Source organism: Oxyura jamaicensis, chromosome Z (genome assembly GCF_011077185.1).
Source record: "Oxyura jamaicensis isolate SHBP4307 breed ruddy duck chromosome Z, BPBGC_Ojam_1.0, whole genome shotgun sequence".
Taxonomy (NCBI): Eukaryota; Metazoa; Chordata; class Aves; order Anseriformes; family Anatidae; genus Oxyura; species Oxyura jamaicensis.
The window spans coordinates 67,105,620-67,124,187 of record NC_048926.1 but is presented as its reverse complement, the minus strand read 5'-3'; the positions used below and the strand labels follow the sequence as shown (position 1 = coordinate 67,124,187).

Genomic DNA, 18,568 nt, shown 5'->3' with positions numbered 1-18,568 from the left:
TTGTTTAAAATTCAGGGAACATCAACGGGACTTTGAACAGCCAGCGAACATGGCACAGACCCCTTAGGCTGGAATGAGATAGTTAAGTTTGTCAGGAGCTTTGGTGTCCTTCAGAGTGACAGAGCTCTCTGAGTCCTTTTATAACAGGTGATTTGTTTCTACCTCCAGGTGTGTACTAGAGGTTTTGGCTGACTTAAACACAAGTCCCCTGTTTCCACCCAAGGTCAGGATTGGGGCTGACCTGTTGCCCAACATGGAATTGTCTCTGAGATGTCATGGCCACGGTACCTGTCCCCAGCCCATGACTGCCACAGCTTTGACTGCAGGAACACATTGTTCAGACACCTTAACTATGTAAATGCACTCATCAGGATGGCAAACGGTATTATCTGCAAAAGAAGCTACTTGCCTGTATTGTACTGCACCAAAAGTTTTTCAAACAGTGAGTGTCTGTGTCACCAGTGGGGGGGAATCCACAGCCGTGCATCACTTGCTTTGGAGGGTAACTGTTCTAAATCATTTGGGAGAAGAGGTTAAAAAACACGTTTAAAAATACGTATTGTAGGTCATTACTATTGTGCTTTTATTACATGCTAACTTAGGAAAGGAATAGGTTTGAATTCTCCACTGCAAGCAAGAGAAAATAAAGTATGTTTAATGGCTATGATTTGTAAACATTAAAACAGATCCTGCACCATTAAGAAGGGCAAATTCCCCCCCGGGGTCTGTGCAGTTTTCATGCATATTGCCAAGCAGTCCTGCTTGTTTTTGCAGACATGGAATGAAATGGCTCACAATTTTGATTTTGCCAGTGCCTTGTTCTGGGGGGTGAGTGGGTAAGCACATTTTTACTGAACAATGTTGAAGCTGTATTTGGAATGCAGGACATTAAAATCCTCTATAATTTTCTACAGTGTGTGGGCTTTTGCCTTAGAAAAGCTGGTGCCCTTCTACAATTTCTTCTCCCTGTCATCTCCTCCTTTGCAGCACCATCCTGACCTTTTGGGAGTTCTTGACCACTCATCTTACCCAGGCTCCTTAGTGCATCAGCACTTGTACTTGGGCTTCCTGCAGACACCGTTGCAGAGGATACCTGCAAACAGTTTCCTGGCAGTGAGAGGAAAAAGATGCCTTCCTGAGAACCCCTGAGAACATTTTCTGTGCAGTCATTCCAGTGACTTGTGGTGGGTCATGCAGGTGCAAGGGCTGTTAATGCAGGGCTGCAGGTCCAGGGACCTCCAAGGAGTGCCCTGTCCTTTGGCGATGTTGCAGTTTGTTGGAGCCTTACAGCAAAATAACAGATGTTGCCAGACATGCTGGAAGAAAATGGAGAAGTTGTTGATGTGCAGGGTGAAGAGCAGAGGTGTGTGAGGCATGTGCAATGAGAGAAGGGTGAGAGGATGGAGGGCAGAGTGGGAAGAGCACAAAAGAAACAGGTCCCAGGTGTGGTGGAAGGAAAGACTGGGTTAAATGAGTGGTAAATGAGAGCAAAATGGGGAGGGAAGCACAAAAACAGAAGTAAGAACACGCAACTCACCTGAAAGACAGCAGAAGGAAGTGGGGCAGTGCGAGAAGCCAGCCTGCTGGGAAGCCAGTGAGTAATGGCAGCACAGGCACAGGGACAGGAGGACGATGAGGCAAGCCCTCAGCCAGTGGGACGGGCTGACAAACAAATGGCCGGTGCTGGGTCCAGAAGCTTTCTTTGGTGTCATGGAGCTGTCTCCTAGACCTGCAGCAGCAAGCCCTGCTGTGCCCAGTGGGAGGAAAGCAATACCTGCCTTCTGTACATGACCACGGGAAGGTCAGCTCCCTCAATTAACACATGTATTATCAGAAGGGATGGCCTTTAGTGAGGTCTTTGAGGTGAATTTACTTTAGCCGTCTCGGGTTTACCTGTGGTGGCAGAACAGAGGGCAATACCTAACCCAAACGCCTCAGTTTTGCAGGCATCGGGGGCAGGTTTGGCATCGGGGGGCGGTTGTTGTGTGAACCAAGAGCCCAAGAAAATGGGTCAGAACAACAGCAAAGAAAAAAAAAAAAATTGAAAAAGAAAAAGGAAAAGGAGAGGGGGAAAACTGCCTGCCATCGAGATTTGTGAGTGCCCGAGGCTCTGGCATGCAAAGGCCGCTGCTCCTGGCTGCTGCCCCGGCTGCTGCGGGGCTCGCGGTGTTTTAGGGGATAAGCTGCAACCGAGCAAAACCGGCGGGCAGGGCTGCGAGAAGCGATCGCGACTGAAGCTGGCGCTCATCTGCCGCCCGTTTAGGTACTGCTCCGGGACGGCAGCGCCGCATGGGATCCCCCGAGCCATTTCGGGGTGGTCGGCGTGCGCGGAGCGACGGGAGCGTCCGCGGTGTGGGCAGAGGGGGCGGGGGGAGAAGCGAGGGACCACCCCCCACCTCCCATGCCCATCCTCACCCCCCTATCCCCATCCCCATCGCTGTCCCTATCCCCATCCCTATAACCATACACGTCCCTATCCCTATCCCTATCCATATCCCTATCCCTATCCCTATCCCTATTCCCGTCCCCATCCTCATCCCCCTCCCCATCCCCGTCCCCATCCCCATTCCCATCCTCTATCCCCTTCCCCATCTCCATCCCCGTCTCCGTCCCCATCCCACCCCCTCCCGCCGCAGGTGCCGCCGCCCCCCGCACCGCCCCCCGGGCTCCGCCGCCCCGTAAGTACCGGGCGCTCCGGCCGGCCGAGCAGCTGTGATGGGCGCCCGCGGCGGCTCGGGGCTCTACGTGGGGCGCCGTGCGGCCGCCCTGCTGGCTGCGGTGCTGCTGGCCCTGCTGGCCGCCCTGCTGGCCCTCGCCGCCCTCTACGGGCGCTGCCGCGGGGAGGAGGCGCCCCCGGCGCTCCCCTCGCCCCCCGAGGGGGTGGCGGGTGGGGCCGGTGTCCCCGGGGCTCCTCCGGGGGTCCCGTCGTGGCGGCGGCTGCCCCGGCACCTGCTGCCGCTGCACTACGACCTGGAGCTGTGGCCGCGGGTGCGGCCGGGGCAGGCGGGACCCTTCTCTTTCGTCGGGCAGGTGAACATCACGGTGCGCTGCCGGCAGGACACGCGGGCCGTGGTGCTGCACAGCGCCGGGCTGCGCAGCCGGGGAGCCGCCGTACGAGGACCCCTGCCCGAGCCCGGAGACGCCGTCCGGGGGTCCCTGCCCGATCCCGGAGCCGCCGTGGAGGTGGCGGAGCTGCGGCAGGAGGCGGCGGGAGAGGTGGCGGTGCTGGAGCTCCGCGGGCGGCTGCGGGCCGGGCGGCGCTACATGCTGCAGCTCGGCTTCCAGGGCCACCTGGAGGAGGACCTGGACGGGCTCTTCCTCACCCGCTACACCGACCAGGGCCGCAGCAGGTAGGCGGCATCGGCGGCAGATTTGCGGAGACGTGGGCTCCGGCTCCACGCCTGACCGCGAGGGGCTGCGGGTTGCGGTGTGCAGGAGGATGTGTCACCCCAGTCCCGTCCCCAACCCCGTCATGAACTCCAACCCCAGCCCCGTTCCCGTCTGCGTCCCCGTCCCTGTTCCCGTCCTTGTTCTCGTCCCCATTCCCGTCCCCATCCTCGTCTCCATCCTTGTCTAAAACCCCATCTCCAACCCCATTTCCAACCCCATCTCCAACCCCATCCCTATCCCTGTCTCCAACCCTGTCCCCCTCTCCAACCCCAACCTCATCCTCATCTCCAATCCAAACCCCATCTCCAACTCCATCCCTATTCCCATCCCCAACTCCATCCTTATCCCTGTCCCAGCCCCGTCTCCAACCCCATCTCCAACCCCATTCCCACCCCAATTCCCATCCCTAACCTCAAAACCCCCACCTGCTGAGAGCACTGCCCAGCACCATCTTCTCCTCCCCCTCACTCCCCATCCCCCGTCCCCAGTCCTCTGCTTTTTGCCCTGTGGGAGTGGGACTGGGGCAGCGTGAACCTGCTGGACATCACTCAAATCAGCTTTTTGTCCCCAAAGCAAGGCTTGCTTGCTTATTTGTTTATTTTAGTTGGGAATCTTCTCAGGGTGCTTTTCATTCTGGATGTGAAATTTCCTGCAGACAAGTGAAGCTTAAGATTGTGATTTCAATAGTTCTGGTTGCAGGCGAGTTTCTCAAAATAGGTGCTTAATGTAGGGACAGGAAAAGTGCTTATTTTAAAGGTACTTCTAGGTACTTATACTTAAAGGTACTTTCTAATAATTAAAGATGCGGTGAATTGCTGCGGGACATGAAGCAAGTCGGAAAGGAAGCTAGAGTTAAAATTCAAGTGTTCTTGGCTCCCGGCCCACTAATGAGTTCACTGAAGTAAACTCCCTCAAGCAGTTTGTGGAGCTATGCTCAGTTACCTGCAGGATCCATATGTGCATGTCACTGTATCAGCACTAATAATCACAAGCCGTGAAATGAATAGTTTGTACTGAAACAGAAGAGAACCGTGTGACTTCTCTATAACAAGTAGTAGCCTTTTTTATTTTAAGAGGAAGGAGATAAGTTGGTTATCCTTAGAGAAAAGCACAGTATGTTACTAAGGGATTTTAGGAAATAGATTTTTATTTTATGATTATCTTTATTATTATTATTATTATTATTTCAGTTGCTATCTCTTCATTCACTGAGTGTCATTTACAGGTATATTTGTGCAACTTTTGATATAAGGAAAACCCAAATTCTTTGCCTAACTTTCATAATTAAAAAAAAAAATCTAAATAAGAATGGAACAATCATTTAATCGTTTAATACAATATCAATGTACTTTATGGTGCCATATTAATTCAGTCAAAAACTGTTTAAGAAACAGTGAATTAGACTGATTTCAATTCATACTGTGTACAGTTCAGAGAATCCAAAACAAACAAGCGTTTTTGGCTATTGTCAGCTCTGCTGCCACAGTAGAAAATAAGAAAAAGTATTTTAATATCATTGAAATAATGTGTATCATTTGATTTCAAGTTGTTTAAAGTATTTGTGGCAATTGTTCCATTTAATTCTTAGCTTATCATGAAGCACTAAGGAAATGTGAGACTGCAGTCCAGTTTAAAGCAATGCCAGTGGTGTTCAGACACTGAAATAAATCAAAGGAAATCCACTGATTGCAGATAAAACATATTGTTTTGGTTACTTGTTCCTGCCCACATTCCTGATGTTCTTGAATGGATTTTGCATATCTTCCCGCTTTAAAAGGGCTTTCTCTGAATCAAGAGTATGCAACACTACCTTGTTATTTTTTCTTTTTCCTTTGCTAAGAACGAAATCATCACTTTACCAGCAGTTTCCTAATATGATGGGGTCCAGTTACACTTAAGGGGTTTTGCCATCCCCATTTTGGATGAGGTGCATTGTGATGAACATATTTAGTAAGCTCTAGCAAGCTGTTAATGATGGAAGAAGCTGTATTCCGATGGGTTATATAGATCAGGAGCAATTTACAAACATTCCGCGTCTTTCCGCTCCAGGCTGCAGTACAAAGCCCATTACTATTCTGCAAGGAAACCACTACCTCCTGTGGACAGCCCTGTAGCTCTTCCGCAGGGACTTGTACCTGGCTCCATCAGACCTTCGGGATCTAATTCCTGCACAGGCTTCTGACTTCAGTTTGTAACTGAAACCACCAGCTGCAGCAGACAATGTGCTGTTTATTTGCGGTCAAACAGATTCCTGTATTTCTTGCATGCGCTAGAAGTTTTAGTGGTTTTGTAATTTGTGCTTCTGGAACCACCAGGGACCTCTCATTTCAGAAAAGTTTAGGCACAGAAACGCAAGTTTTCAGTAGACAGCTAGATCCTAAAGAGAAGTGAAGTCCCTGAAATCTGTGTCTGATCTTTGGCACCTCCTGCTTTCTTGCTCAGATGCCCACGTTGTTCTTGGAGGGCTGGTGGAATTAGGTGTTTGACATGAAGAGTTGTTCATTCCCTGTCCTTCCAAGTCAGAGCAGAAGTGTACTGGTGAGGCTGTGAAGAAAATCCATTTGCAACTCCCTGCTATTTTCAGAAATGCTAGCCTGACCTCTGTGGAAGTCAGAATAAAGCAAAACCCAAACTTTACTGAATTTCCAGAAATTCACAGAAACATAGAAACTGTTCACAATCAGATTGATCATTGGAGACTGTGCATTATTTACTGTTATTGAGAATTTATACTACCCACTCAATCAGGTCTTACACATGAAAAAATTCTGGAAAAATGGAAGCACTACGCATTAATACTGCATAGTCCATGTCTACAGTGACTGCAACAGCAAAGGAAGTGAAAGAGGAGGATGACCCTACTTCACCAGCACTAAATATCTGTAAAGATTTCTTGTTGAAATGGGAATCTGTGTTCTGCAAATAGCTGGTAGAGTCATGCCAGGTCAGGGTAGGCAGAAAGATTCAGAAACCGTCTTTGCCCTTCTTTAGCAGCACTGGTGCAAACATAAGCTGTGCAGGAGGTTAGACTGAACATCATCCTACATGCTTATACTGCACTGCTGTGATTAAGCTCATGCACACTGTTCCAGGCTTAGCAGGATAACTGTGAGTGTGCTGTCAAGTGGGGGCTCTATGTGTGCTGGGCTTATGTGGCAAGGGTTTGGTAGCATGGGGACTGCAAGAGGTGGCCTCTGCGAGCAGAGCCCAGATGCTGCTCCATGTCAGAGCAGAGCCAGCTCCAGCTACTCCAAAAAGGACCCATCCAAAGGACCCAGCACCAAGCCAGGGAGTGACGCTGGGTGGGCATCTGGGAGAGCAGAGTTAAGGAAGTTCCGGAATGAAATGCTGGGCAACAGCAGCTGGGAGAGAGGGGTGAGAACCAGCCTGCAGCCCCCCAGGTCAGTGCAGCAGGAGGGCAGGAGGTGCTCCAGCAGTTCCCCTGGGGCCTGTGGAGAGGCCCCTGGTGGAGCAGGCTGTCCCCCTGCAGCCCATGGGTCCCATATGGAGCAGATCTCCATGCTGCAGCCCGTGGAGGAGCCCCCGCTGGAGCAGGTGGATGTGGCCTGGAGGAGGCTGCGGCCCATGGAGAGCCCCCACAGGAGCAGGCCCCGGGCCAGAGCTGCAGCCCGTGGAGAGGAGCCCCCGCAGGAGCAGGGGGCCTGGGGGGAGCTGCTGCCCGTGGGGGACCCGTGCTGGACCCCATGGTACGGAGCCATGTGGGAGCAGTTGTTGAAGAGCTGCTGCCTGTGGGCAGCCCCCGCAGGCTCAGGTCGGGAAGGACGGCATCCCGTGGGAGGGACCCCACGTGGAGCAGGGGCAGAGAGGGACCATGAAGAAGCGGTGGAGATGAAGTGCTATCTACTGACCACAGTCCCCACTCCCTGTGTTCCCCTGCACCACTCAGGGGTAGGAGGTGGAAGAGGGTGGGTGGAGGGAAGGTGTTTTTAGGTTGCTTTTAGTTCTAGTCCAGTGTTAATTGTCAACTGTCCTGGTTTCAGTTAGGACAGTTATTTTTCCTCCTAGTAGCTGGTAGGGTGCTATGTTTTGGATTAGGATGAGAAGAGTGCTGATAACATGCTGATGTTTTAATTGCTGCAGAGCACTGCTTATACTAAGCCAAGGACTTTTCAGCTCCTCGCTCTGTCCTGCCAGCGGGCAGGCTGGGGGTGCAGTAAAAGCTGGGAGGGGACAAACCCAGGACAGCTGACCCAAACTGGCCAAAGGGGTATTCCATACCATCTGACGTCATGCTGAACAATATATAGGGGTGGCTAGCCGGGCTGGGGGGGCCGGCTGCTCGGGGTTGGACTGGGCATCGGTCAGCGGGTGGTGAGCAATTGCATTGTGCATCACTTGTTTGTACATATTATTATTATTATCATTATTATTTTCTATCTTAATAAACTGTCTTTATCTCAACTCACAGGCTTCACTTTCCCGTTTCTCTCCCCCATCCCAGAGAGGGAGGGGGGAGGGTGAGCGAACGGCTGTGTGGTGTTTAGCTGCCAGTCGGGTTAAACCACAACATCAACAATTTAAATAAATACCTGAATATCATTTGCCTGAGAAAAGGACTAGTGGGTCAGCCACTGCACAGAACAGGATTCTGCTCACTGTAATACCCTTGTACTTTGAGCCACCTCAGGGTTTGCTAAATCATTTAGTTCTTACATATTTTTAAAGTGAAAGAAATCAGATCTAATATATGTTAGCACAGAAAAAAATCTTACAATTGTATTGTAATATTATCAATATTACATATAACATCACCTCAGTGAGGAAGCATTTTTGCAAGAACAACTTCTTTTGCATCAACATGACACATTTCTTTTACAATGATGCTGTTTTATATAAACAGGTGAAGCAGTGTCCATGAGGTATTTATAGACTATACATGAATCATGCTTCATTTTTCCCTTTCTTGTTATTTTCACTGACTGAAAATAATAATAATAAAATATAGTACAAATTGTCAAAGCTTTAGTCTAAGAGATCCTGTTATCAGTTTGTTTCTCTTTATTTAAAAGTAGCATGTCTTTGATCTTGTTTTATAGGAAGAAAGAGGCATTATAATTAAGGAAGAAAAAGAAAACTAGGCACAAAGGTACAGGAGCAAGAGAGGAACTTTTTTGTTTGCTTATGCAATATCAAGCTTTGTTGAAAATGAAATTCCTTTTGGGTAATTTGTTTTGTGATACAATTATAATGTAGAATACAGTTTGGTATTAATTCAGTTCATGCTAATACCTTCAATTTTTTTTTTTTTTTAAACAAGCAAAAAAGAGCCCCAATGATGACTCATTCTGACAAATGATATGAGGTAATGTGTGTGTAAAATGCCAATTTTTTGTGTAACTTGCATGAAACATTCTCATTTATCTTTATTATTTGGAGACCTGCTTAAAAATAACATTTAAACTGCCCTCAAATTTCCTGTTTAATGTTGATGCTTTAGTCCACTATCTGCTATTTGGTGCTCCTGAATAAGAATTTCTTGTGGGTAAATTTGCTAAAGTGTCTGTGTTAGTTTCTGCTGGTCTGGTGCCTGCAGAGACAGTGATGTCTCTGGTGCTGCACAGTTCAAAGTCATGAGGTTGCTCCATCTTTTCTAGAATGATAATCAAATGCACAACAGCATACTTTTCTGCATGGGAAGACAGTGATTAGAGCAAGAGTATTTCTGTGATTGATTCCCTTGATGAAGGCAGGGGATAACCATCTTTGCTGCTTGCACAACCCCAGCAGAAGGTAGAGTCATGTTGTGTCACTGGGCACCTCAGGGGGGAGGTGACACAGCAAGGCAGCACAACACATGCATGACTCTGCAGGGAGCCAGGTCCATCAAGGACATCTTCTGCACTGATAGGCAAAAAGTAAAATGCATCATGCTGCTTTCTCACTTTAAAAGGGGCATTGTGGTCCTAGCTGTCACCTGGTGACGGCACATGTTCCACATGGGTTCTTTTATATGACATAAATTGTATTGTGGTACAGCATCACAGCATGTCTGCTAAATGCAAAGGATACCACGTTTTGAGAGTACAGTTGCTTTGACCAAAGTTATGGCAGCAGCCAAACATCTTTCAAAACACACAGATTTAGCAAGGGCTGATCTTGGGGTGAAAAGTATTGCTGGGTTTTGCCAGCTTGTCTCCTTGGGTCAACTTGCACACAATGCAATACGTCTTCTGTGAAGTGGTGTACACATAAATGGAAATCTATGCCATTCATTTCAGGTACTGAAAAAAGGAATCTCAAAACACAGAACCTTAGGTTCATGTCCTCATGTCTCAGACATGGTCCAAAGCTGTATATCACAACCAGGTGCAGTCATGCTGTGCACATAGTGTAGATCTGCAGTGCAGTTATGACTTGTTATATACTGTTACTTACTGTATAAATACTTTCCTGATGGTCTGTCTTGTTTGGGGTGATTCTATGCTAAGCGTGAACACTAGATTTGTGAACTGAGTGTCTGGGAACATCTCCGCTACAGCTGAACAATACTGGCCTTGTGATAGCATCAGGGTCACTGGAACAAGAGGACCATGCCATCCATGTATCCTCTGCTGGGACTACTAAGTTTGGTTTTGAACTTTCTGGAAGGTTTGATAGTCTGAAGTTTATGTGTTTGTCTGCCTGTTCTGCTCACTTTTAGCATGTGCATCACTGCTCCCTTCATTTACGTGTGTAGAAGTAAGATTCCTATGGAGTCTTCCTTGTTGCCTTTGGGCTGATAGGTATGGGGCTTTGAGAAACATTATAGTCATATTTTTTCTAACACTCGGTAAAGATGCCTTGATTTGAACAGCCCACATCTATAGCTCTTTATGGAAACTTTGGCCACTAGGCATGGTGATTCCATCATCATGGCCACTGGACATCTTGATTCCAGCCACCATGCCACAAAGATTTGCCCCAAATGGGTCAAAGCTGCACAGTGTAAGGTAGAAAATGATCTTGTATATTCTCCTGGGTTTGACAATGCAGTGGGACATTCTTCTCTGTGTGGTTTGATAGAATTGTGCAAGTGCATCTATTCACAGTTACCTGATACATACTGTGTACAATTTTTTATTAAAATAAACCATTAAAATAGGACAGCATGCATTAGGTAAGCAGATGTATAGAGAGATTGTAATTCGAAGCATAGAATCATTGGCTGGAAAACACCTTCAAGATCATATAGTCCAACTGTGCCCCTACCACCACTATCACCCACTAAACCATGTCCCTAAGCACCACATCCAACCTTTCCATAACACCCTCAGGGACGGTGACTTCACCACCTCCCTGAGCAACCCGTCCCAATGCCTGACTGCTCTTTCTGAGAAGAAACATCTCCTCATTTCCAACCTGAACCTTCCCTGGCACAACTTGAGGCCATTCCCTCTAGTCTTATCAGTAGTTATCTGTGAGAAGAGGCTGACCCCCAGCTCCCCACAACTTCCTTTCAGGTAGCTGTAGAGAGCAATAAGGACTCCCCTGAGACTCCCCTTCTCCAGACTAAACAACCTTAGTTCCCTCAGCCACTCCTCACAGGACTTGTGTTCCAGGCCCTTCACTGGACACACTTCAGCACCTCAATGTCCTTCTTGTAGTGAGGGGCCCAAAGCTGAACACAGCACTCGAGGTGCGGCCTCACCAGAGATGAGTACAAGGGGATGATCATCTCCCTGGTGCTGCTGGCCACACTGTTTCTTATACAAGCCAGGATGCCATTGGCCTTTGTGGCCACCTGGGCACACTGCTGGCTCATGTTCAGGTGAGCATCAACCAACATCCCCAGATCCTTTTCCTCTGCACAACTTTCCTGCCACTCCACCCCAAGCCTGTAGCATTGCATGGGGTTGTTGTGCCCCAAGTGCAGGACCTGGCACTTAGCCATGTTGAACCTCATCCCGCTGGCCTCTGCCCATTGACCCATCCTGTCCAGGTCCCTCTTCAGGGCCTTCCTACCCTCTGGCAGATCAACACTTCCCCCCCACTTGGTGTCATCTGCAAACTTACTGAGGGTGCACTCAATTCCCTCATCCAAATCATCAATAAAGATTTTAAAGAGGATGGGCCCCAACACCGACCCCTGGAGAACAAATTATGGCAGTTGGCACTGTATCACTTTTGAGCACTTGCCTGCTATGTGCAAATCTTTAATCAACTCTGTCTTAATAACTGAACTAGAAAAGCTCAAATATTGAAAATTGGGAGCTTTTTCCAGATATAAAACAGAAGAAAAGAAAAGAAAACAAAACAAAAATCCAACCCCAAACCATAAACTAATTAAAAAAGAAAATTGCGAGCTTTTTCCAGATATTAAAAAAAAAAAAAAAAAAAAAAAAAAACAAACCCAAACCATAAACTAATTAAAAAAGACTTGTTTTCTCTAGAAACATCCAAGCTGAGCTGTCTGCTCAGTGTCGGGATTTGATCAAGACTTTAAGTAATAACCAGACCCTTTTAAACCTGCATATCCATGTGATTAATTTTTTGCTTTGTATTTGGCATTTTGATGCACAGTATATTGATTTTCATCAACTGTAGCATGCTGGATTTATCCTATTTGTATTTTCAATATAGCATGCTGATTGCTTCCCAACTGGAACCAACATATGCCAGGACAGTTTATCCATGTTTTGATGAGCCTGCCATGAAGGCCACGTTTAATATCAGAATTATCCACGACCCATGCTATGTGGCTCTTTCCAACATGCCTGCTATTGGTAGGTAAAAAACTGTAGACTTATGTTTGTTTGTTTGTTCTTTCAATTGCCATAAAAGGGGTGAAATTCATCTGAACAGACTGTAGCTTTATCATCTGATATAACACCATTCTATTGCCTGTTGCTAACACCTTGAAAATCTGCAGAAATCTGTGTCTACAAACTTAAGTATTTGGAGAGAGTTATTCATAATTAATGTCTTTGATGGCAATAATTCCATACTGCCAGTTGTGATGTGCTCTTCTCTGGCTGCTGGAGGCCATGCAGTGCTTCATTCTTAGCATTTACTGCAGTGTCAGCATGTCTGTCTTACTGCATGACATCTGCTTAAAGCAAAACAGCAGCTCCAGTATGCAAAGCCTGTAATTGTGGTATTAAAGGATTGGATTTCATCCTAAGCTGCTTTTAAGATGTATTTACATCATATGAAAAAGTGTTTTAGCATGCAGAGAGACTGCAGCCTTCTGTGTGTGTGCAGAATAAGGATAACAGGACTATAACGCTCTGGAAATGCTCCTTCTGCCCCTTGCTGGCATGTCATGTGAGATTCATGTTGGGTGTAAAATTCCAAGCAAAGTCCATAAATTACTGTTCTTACAGGACTCTGTGGGATCTCTTGCCTCCTTCTTAATGGCTTTTCTTTTTTTCCCTGCATTTCAGTGCCATGATTTTTATTTCACCCAAATAATTTTCAGCCATAAAAAGGAGAGTTTGAGATTTGCATAGAAGCGAAGTAATTTAGGAATTATAATGGATGGGATGTCTATGAGAATTGCTTGGAAGATTTTTTTTCCCCTAAGAATCTTGTCCATTTTACCCCACATTTAGAAGAAAGGTATGTGAATAAGTACTTCGTAGCTCTCAGGTACACATAACGTATATTTGAATGGTAATACATTATACATTTTAGAGATATGCACCACAGGATAATTTGTCCACAGTTCATCCACATCCTAAAACTGACGCAGTTTGATAAGTTTCCAAGACTTTAGTAAAGAAGTTCAAGAGTGGATTTTGGATGTTTGCATGAAAGGTAATGACTGATATATGGTGGTAGCAAGAAGTTTGGCTGCTTGCCTTTTACCAGAAGCATATGAAGTTAGCGGAGAAATACAGTATATCAAAAGAGGTGTAACAACAACAATAAAAACAGACATGCAGAAAAGACTAATTCCTTGTTTGTTTTGGAAGAACAATAGATTGACTATTTCGTTAATTTGTTTTTCTAGACACATCTGAGATGAAGGACGAAAATGGAAGCCTGTGGACTGTTACTACCTTTAACACTTCGTTGAAAATGTCAACTTATATAACTGCTTTTGTGATTTGCGATTTTGATTATGTCACCAGAACTGAGCGGGGAAATGAGGTAAATATGAGGCTGCATAAGACATTATAGCAGTTTACGACAGAAGTTGGCTCTGTGGTGCATCATGTGCTTTAGAAGATATCAGAGACGTTAACTGTGCTTTCCATTCTAAAAGTATTTGCTTATATGGCAAAACTGCTAACATTTATCTTGCAGATATTTCTGCAGAAAGCTTTCCTTTGGAGCAATTAGTTTATTATCCTATGCTGATCATTTCATATGTGCCTAGAGATACAAATCCAAAAGTAGGTATGTGTTCCATATGGTAAGACTTTAGGGCAGCTACTCTGCAGAAGGTGATGTTCAAAATTCAGAATCTTGTTACCTTCTTAACAATATTGGTTGGAAAAAAAATATCAATTTCCATTGCTATGACAAATCATTGAAGTGCTGTGCGTTATTGTTCAGACCCTTTTGATGGTGGCTGTCATGAATTCTGTACAAGCAATAATCTGCTCCAAACCTTTTTTTTTATACTTCTATTTTAACCACTTTATTTATTTATTTATTTTCCCTGCAATGAGCACATTTTTTAGCCTTTAAAAGTGTCTGTTTTATGTTTGAAGCCATTTCATCACTGAGGATTCTGTTTTCCCCTTCTACTACAAGGGCCAAATCTTCTTAAGGGAAGCTGTGAAAAAAATAATGCAATGGCACTAGGTGCTTGGCTTTCCTTCTTTTGTTGAAAGTGATCAGGGAAGAGATGTAACAAGCTCTCCCAAAACAAAGGGTGAAGTCAAGCATAAAACCCTTCATTTGGTACTCTTCATAAATGAGATCATGGTGCAAGCTCTTTGATTAGTTCGCTGTCATCCTACTACAGAAAGGCAGGACAAGGTGAGAGGACAGTGCAGAGGTGTAGCTGGAAGCACAATATAAGCTGCTTTTTAAAGTGAAGATTGGACATGTATGTCATACCTGCTGACCCCTGCATAAATTCTGTTGGGTTCTTTTGTCTCTGGCTGGTAAATTTGTCTTGGACAGATGTCTCCTGACAGTAGTAAGCAAAACAAAGCATTAAAACTAGTGTTCTTTCAGAGCAAAAAGGCACCACCCATACTCTGTTGGGGGTAAGACGGTATTTTGACCCCAGGTTTCAGAGGTGTTCAGTTTATGCCTGCACAGTGTTTGCGTGAGCATGTTCATTGTATCTGTTTTATTATTTCCAGTAAGTAAATTACAACCCAAATATGTGTACTATATTTCAAAACTCATACTGGGATTAGGGTTTTAAGTCTGCCCATCATGTTTAGGTTTTGTAAAATGAAGAGATTTGTTCTTCGAAACCCCTCTAAAGCCTTGTCAGAAAAGAGGGGCTCAGAGGCTAAGAATACTTTGTTGACTGAATATGCTTTATTTTTCCCCTTTTAAATTAAATCCTGATGTGCTATTAGGGTTTAGCTGTGCAGCTCCTTGTGAGACCCTGTATTGCATTTAGGTGCAAGAAATTTTGAGCTTTTGAGCATGGTAGGCACCTAGGGGTCCTTGCATCCAGAGATACATGATGGAGACATAAAACTTTTCTCAGTCTGCTTCGTCATTTTGGGCAAACAGCTGCCCGCTTCAGTACCATGATGTAGCAAATGGGCACTGGGAAAGAAAGCTTGCAGCTGCTGTCTCCGTTATTCAGAGGTACAGAGATCTTCTGCTCAGAGGTTCCTCTCTCTCTAGCAGCAGTGGGAAATCAGTTTTCTGTTTCAGACAGAAAGAAAGCTCAAGAGGAGTTTAGTTTGTTCAGATAGCAAAAGCTCTCTGAACTTCCATGTCTTTTTGCGAAATAGTGGAAGGTCTGCCACCCATGCCCACTGGCTGGAATACGATGGCTTAAGATGTGTGGATCTGCGTAGTTTTACAGCATCTTGTATTTAATAAAAGAATAATTAGGAGTCCAATTGGTCCAATCATCTATAGCTGGATTCAAGTCTTGGCCCTTCTGAAGTGCTGGAACTCTCCTTGATTTTTAGCAGGATTAGGCTCTGGGCCATATTTTGTCAGGTCCAGCAATATGTGGGCTGGGATTTTTTTTCATGAAAAGCTCATTACATGATCTGGTGTGGACAGACAGCATTTTCAAACAATGATTCATAGAAGAGAAGCAAAGAAAATGAAAATATGAGGGCTGTCTGAAATAATGCTTCCTTTTTTTATTGCAGATACGTATTTGGGCTCGGAAAGAGGCCATTAAAAATGGGTATGTTGACTATGCTTTAAATATCACGGGCCCAATATTTTCATTTCTGGAAGACTTACTTAACATCAGCTACCCGCTGCGAAAGACAGGTGAGGTTCATTATTTTCTTAAATGGACCAGAAATAGCTGTTAATGGTATAACATTTACAGAAACAATAGGTTCTCTTGCAGTATTCTCTTCTTATAACTTACTGGTATAAAACCCTTAAGCTTTAACTCACTGAATTCTCCTTTCTGCACCATGACTCTTCCTAACCTGTCATTCAGCACCCTTGTCTTCACATCAAGCTCATTCTTTAAAGTAGTATTTCCTAATAAAGTGGCAGATAGGGCTACAAAGTGGAAAAGGAGTTGTTCACTCATTTGGTTTATGCATCCCAGAATGAGCCATACAGGACAAGGATGCTGGAGTCCCCATGTGTGCCTAATAAATCCTTGCTTACTGTAACACATGCTTCCCCGAAACATTCCTTGCTTTCTTCAGTGTGTCCTCACCTGACTGTTGAGTTGACTGTATGTTCATGCACATTTATCCCTGGAAAACGATTCCCGTAGGAAAATATTACTTCTGTTTAAAATTGACATAAAATCACTTCAGTCAAGAAAGAAGGGTGCCATCATGTGGTCCCACTGTGCAGTTTGCTGCTGGTATTTGGACTCACAGAGGCTTCATTCAGCACAGATGTCATGGGGGAATTTGTATAACATGCTCTGTTATACAAATGGCTAGGACACTGACAGCACAGAAAGCAGAGCTTATTTGAAACGAGTTGAGGACCTGCCCATGATCTTGGTAGACTGTAGAACTGGGGCAGAAGAATTTCCTCCCTTTTTTGACTAGATAGTGTGCTTATTTGTCAAATCTGTATTTTGGCACTTGAAAGAAAGAAATTTTCATCTGGGTAAATGTAATATGTATGTTAAGAATAATATACAGACTTACTCACTGCACTACCTACACAGAATATAATACATGCAGTTGTTGCTCTTTTAAATCTTTATTATTTTAGTAATCATGCAAGGTAACCAAGGACTATAGACAATTATTTTTTTCACTGGTGCATTCCTCTGTTTAGCAGCAACGTCAATATGTTAATTAATTACTATTAAAATATCACAAAAGTGATGTAGAACAGTATCACAGATTTCCTGTTAGGTAGGATTACAGTGTCACAGAATGCTGTTAATACTGTTACAGTCCCCACAGTAATGCAATACTGCATTTCAGCTGCTTTTCCCACTGACGTTCCTTGAAGTTCTGCTTAAAAATCAATAGGATTAGTTCAAACAAGAATAGCTTCTTGTAAATGCTAGAGATTTCTGTTGCAAATTAAAAACGCAAACCAAAATATAAACACATTTAAATTTGTGGATATTTATGGATTTGTTTTCAGGTGTTGTTTAATCCAGTTACAAGTGAGCTCTTTCACCCCAAGCTGGCTTTGCTGTAAGCCTGCAGTGATAAGCCTGGCTGAGATGCAGTCTCCTTCGCTTGGGTTCAGTATCATGCACATGTTAACTGAGTAGATTTTGGATTGGAAATGGTCCTTGGTCTGCTGAATTTCAGTAAAAACTCGAGTCTGCTTCAAAAACACTCCGTGTACCTTTTGTGAAGTTTGTGCTCTGCTACTCAGCTCAAGCAGTATAACCTCCTCTGAGATCCTTGATGTTCATCCAGGGCACATCTCTCTTTCCTCCAGCTCCCACATTTGAACTGGAAAACTGCTTCCTGCATAGGTAGAATACAGCCTTTGTTTTTGTTCAAAAGTGTTCTACGTACAAGATACAGGACAGATGTGGGCTTTGTGGGTATTTATTATACAGCTCCCTGAAATATTGGCAGTCATAGATGAATAATGACAAGGGGAAATTTTGCAAAGTATTTTCAAGGGTGTTGCCATAATATAGCAAAGAAAGGATAAAAATGTACTATCTTTTAACTGCACACTGAATACTTATCCAGTGTGATCATAAAATCATATGAGCATTTAACTTCCAAAAATTTTTAAGATACATTTTTTTTTTTTTTTTCTGTTTGAATCAATTTAGATCTGGTTGCACTGCCTGATTTTGGAGCAGGTGCTATGGAAAACTGGGGGCTAATGACTTTCCAGGAATCATCACTGATGTACCTCCCAAGTGATAAATTCACAAGCAGAAAGGCAATGATTGCCATAATTGTGTCACATGAGCTAGGACACCAGGCATGTGGTAAAAAATTCTGTACATTTATTTGTCTATAAATTTTCTTCCTTCTGTTCCTGATGATGCAGTCACTGATTATTGATGAAAAATAGTGACTTAAAAGTAGGGGGTATGAGCACGAGAGGGCTGAAAGACTATTCGTGTGATCTTTTGTTCTGCTGATAGATCAATATTAAAAGCAGATTTTGCCATATCCTGTCATATCATACTGACTGCATATGACTCATTGATAAAAAACTGTTAACAGAATACTTTTTTTTTTTTTTTTTTTTTTTTTAATCTTACACTGTAACTGAATGCCATACTAGAAGATACTGTAGGGAATTAGGCATGACAGCATTGTCTATATACTGTATACTTGGTACTTCAGTGGGAGAATGAATGGGCTTCATATGTCCTACCTCATAATGGGATTGCACGTGCATATTGCAAAATGAATTTGTTTTTCTGTAAGAAAGCCTGTGATATTACACAGCAAATGAAACATGAACATATTTTACACTTTCATAGAGATTATCAGAGGTGTTGCTATTTGATTTGGAATGACAATGAAACTAATGAAACTTCACTTTTTTTTCTTTTTTTTTTTTTTTTTTAATTGACCATGTATAATTTAGTGTTCCTTGCCAGAAGAAAGCACCTAATCAACAAAGTTAGCACTAGAGTTTAACTTGGCTAGTACACTTTACA

The 18,568-nt window shown here is 44.4% G+C and overlaps 1 protein-coding gene across 5 annotated transcripts in view; it reads left to right on the top strand.

Moving 5' to 3' along the window:
• The first annotated feature begins 2,666 nt into the window (after positions 1-2,666).
• Positions 2,667-18,568, top strand: part of LVRN (laeverin) — a 41,839-nt gene continuing 25,937 nt past the window's right edge. For 2 of the 5 annotated variants that reach the window (XM_035310444.1, XM_035310442.1), the window contains exons 1-5: positions 2,668-3,350; positions 11,971-12,113; positions 13,343-13,482; positions 15,636-15,762; positions 17,723-17,877. In XM_035310444.1, the coding sequence (XP_035166335.1) occupies positions 2,716-3,350; positions 11,971-12,113; positions 13,343-13,482; positions 15,636-15,762; positions 17,723-17,877 (1,200 nt within the window). In that variant the 5' untranslated portion in view covers positions 2,668-2,715. Of the gene's footprint in view, positions 3,351-11,970; positions 12,114-13,342; positions 13,483-15,635; positions 15,763-17,722; positions 17,878-18,568 lie in introns of all 5 variants that reach the window. The other 3 variants (XM_035310443.1, XM_035310441.1, XM_035310440.1) reach the window with 3 other exon arrangements.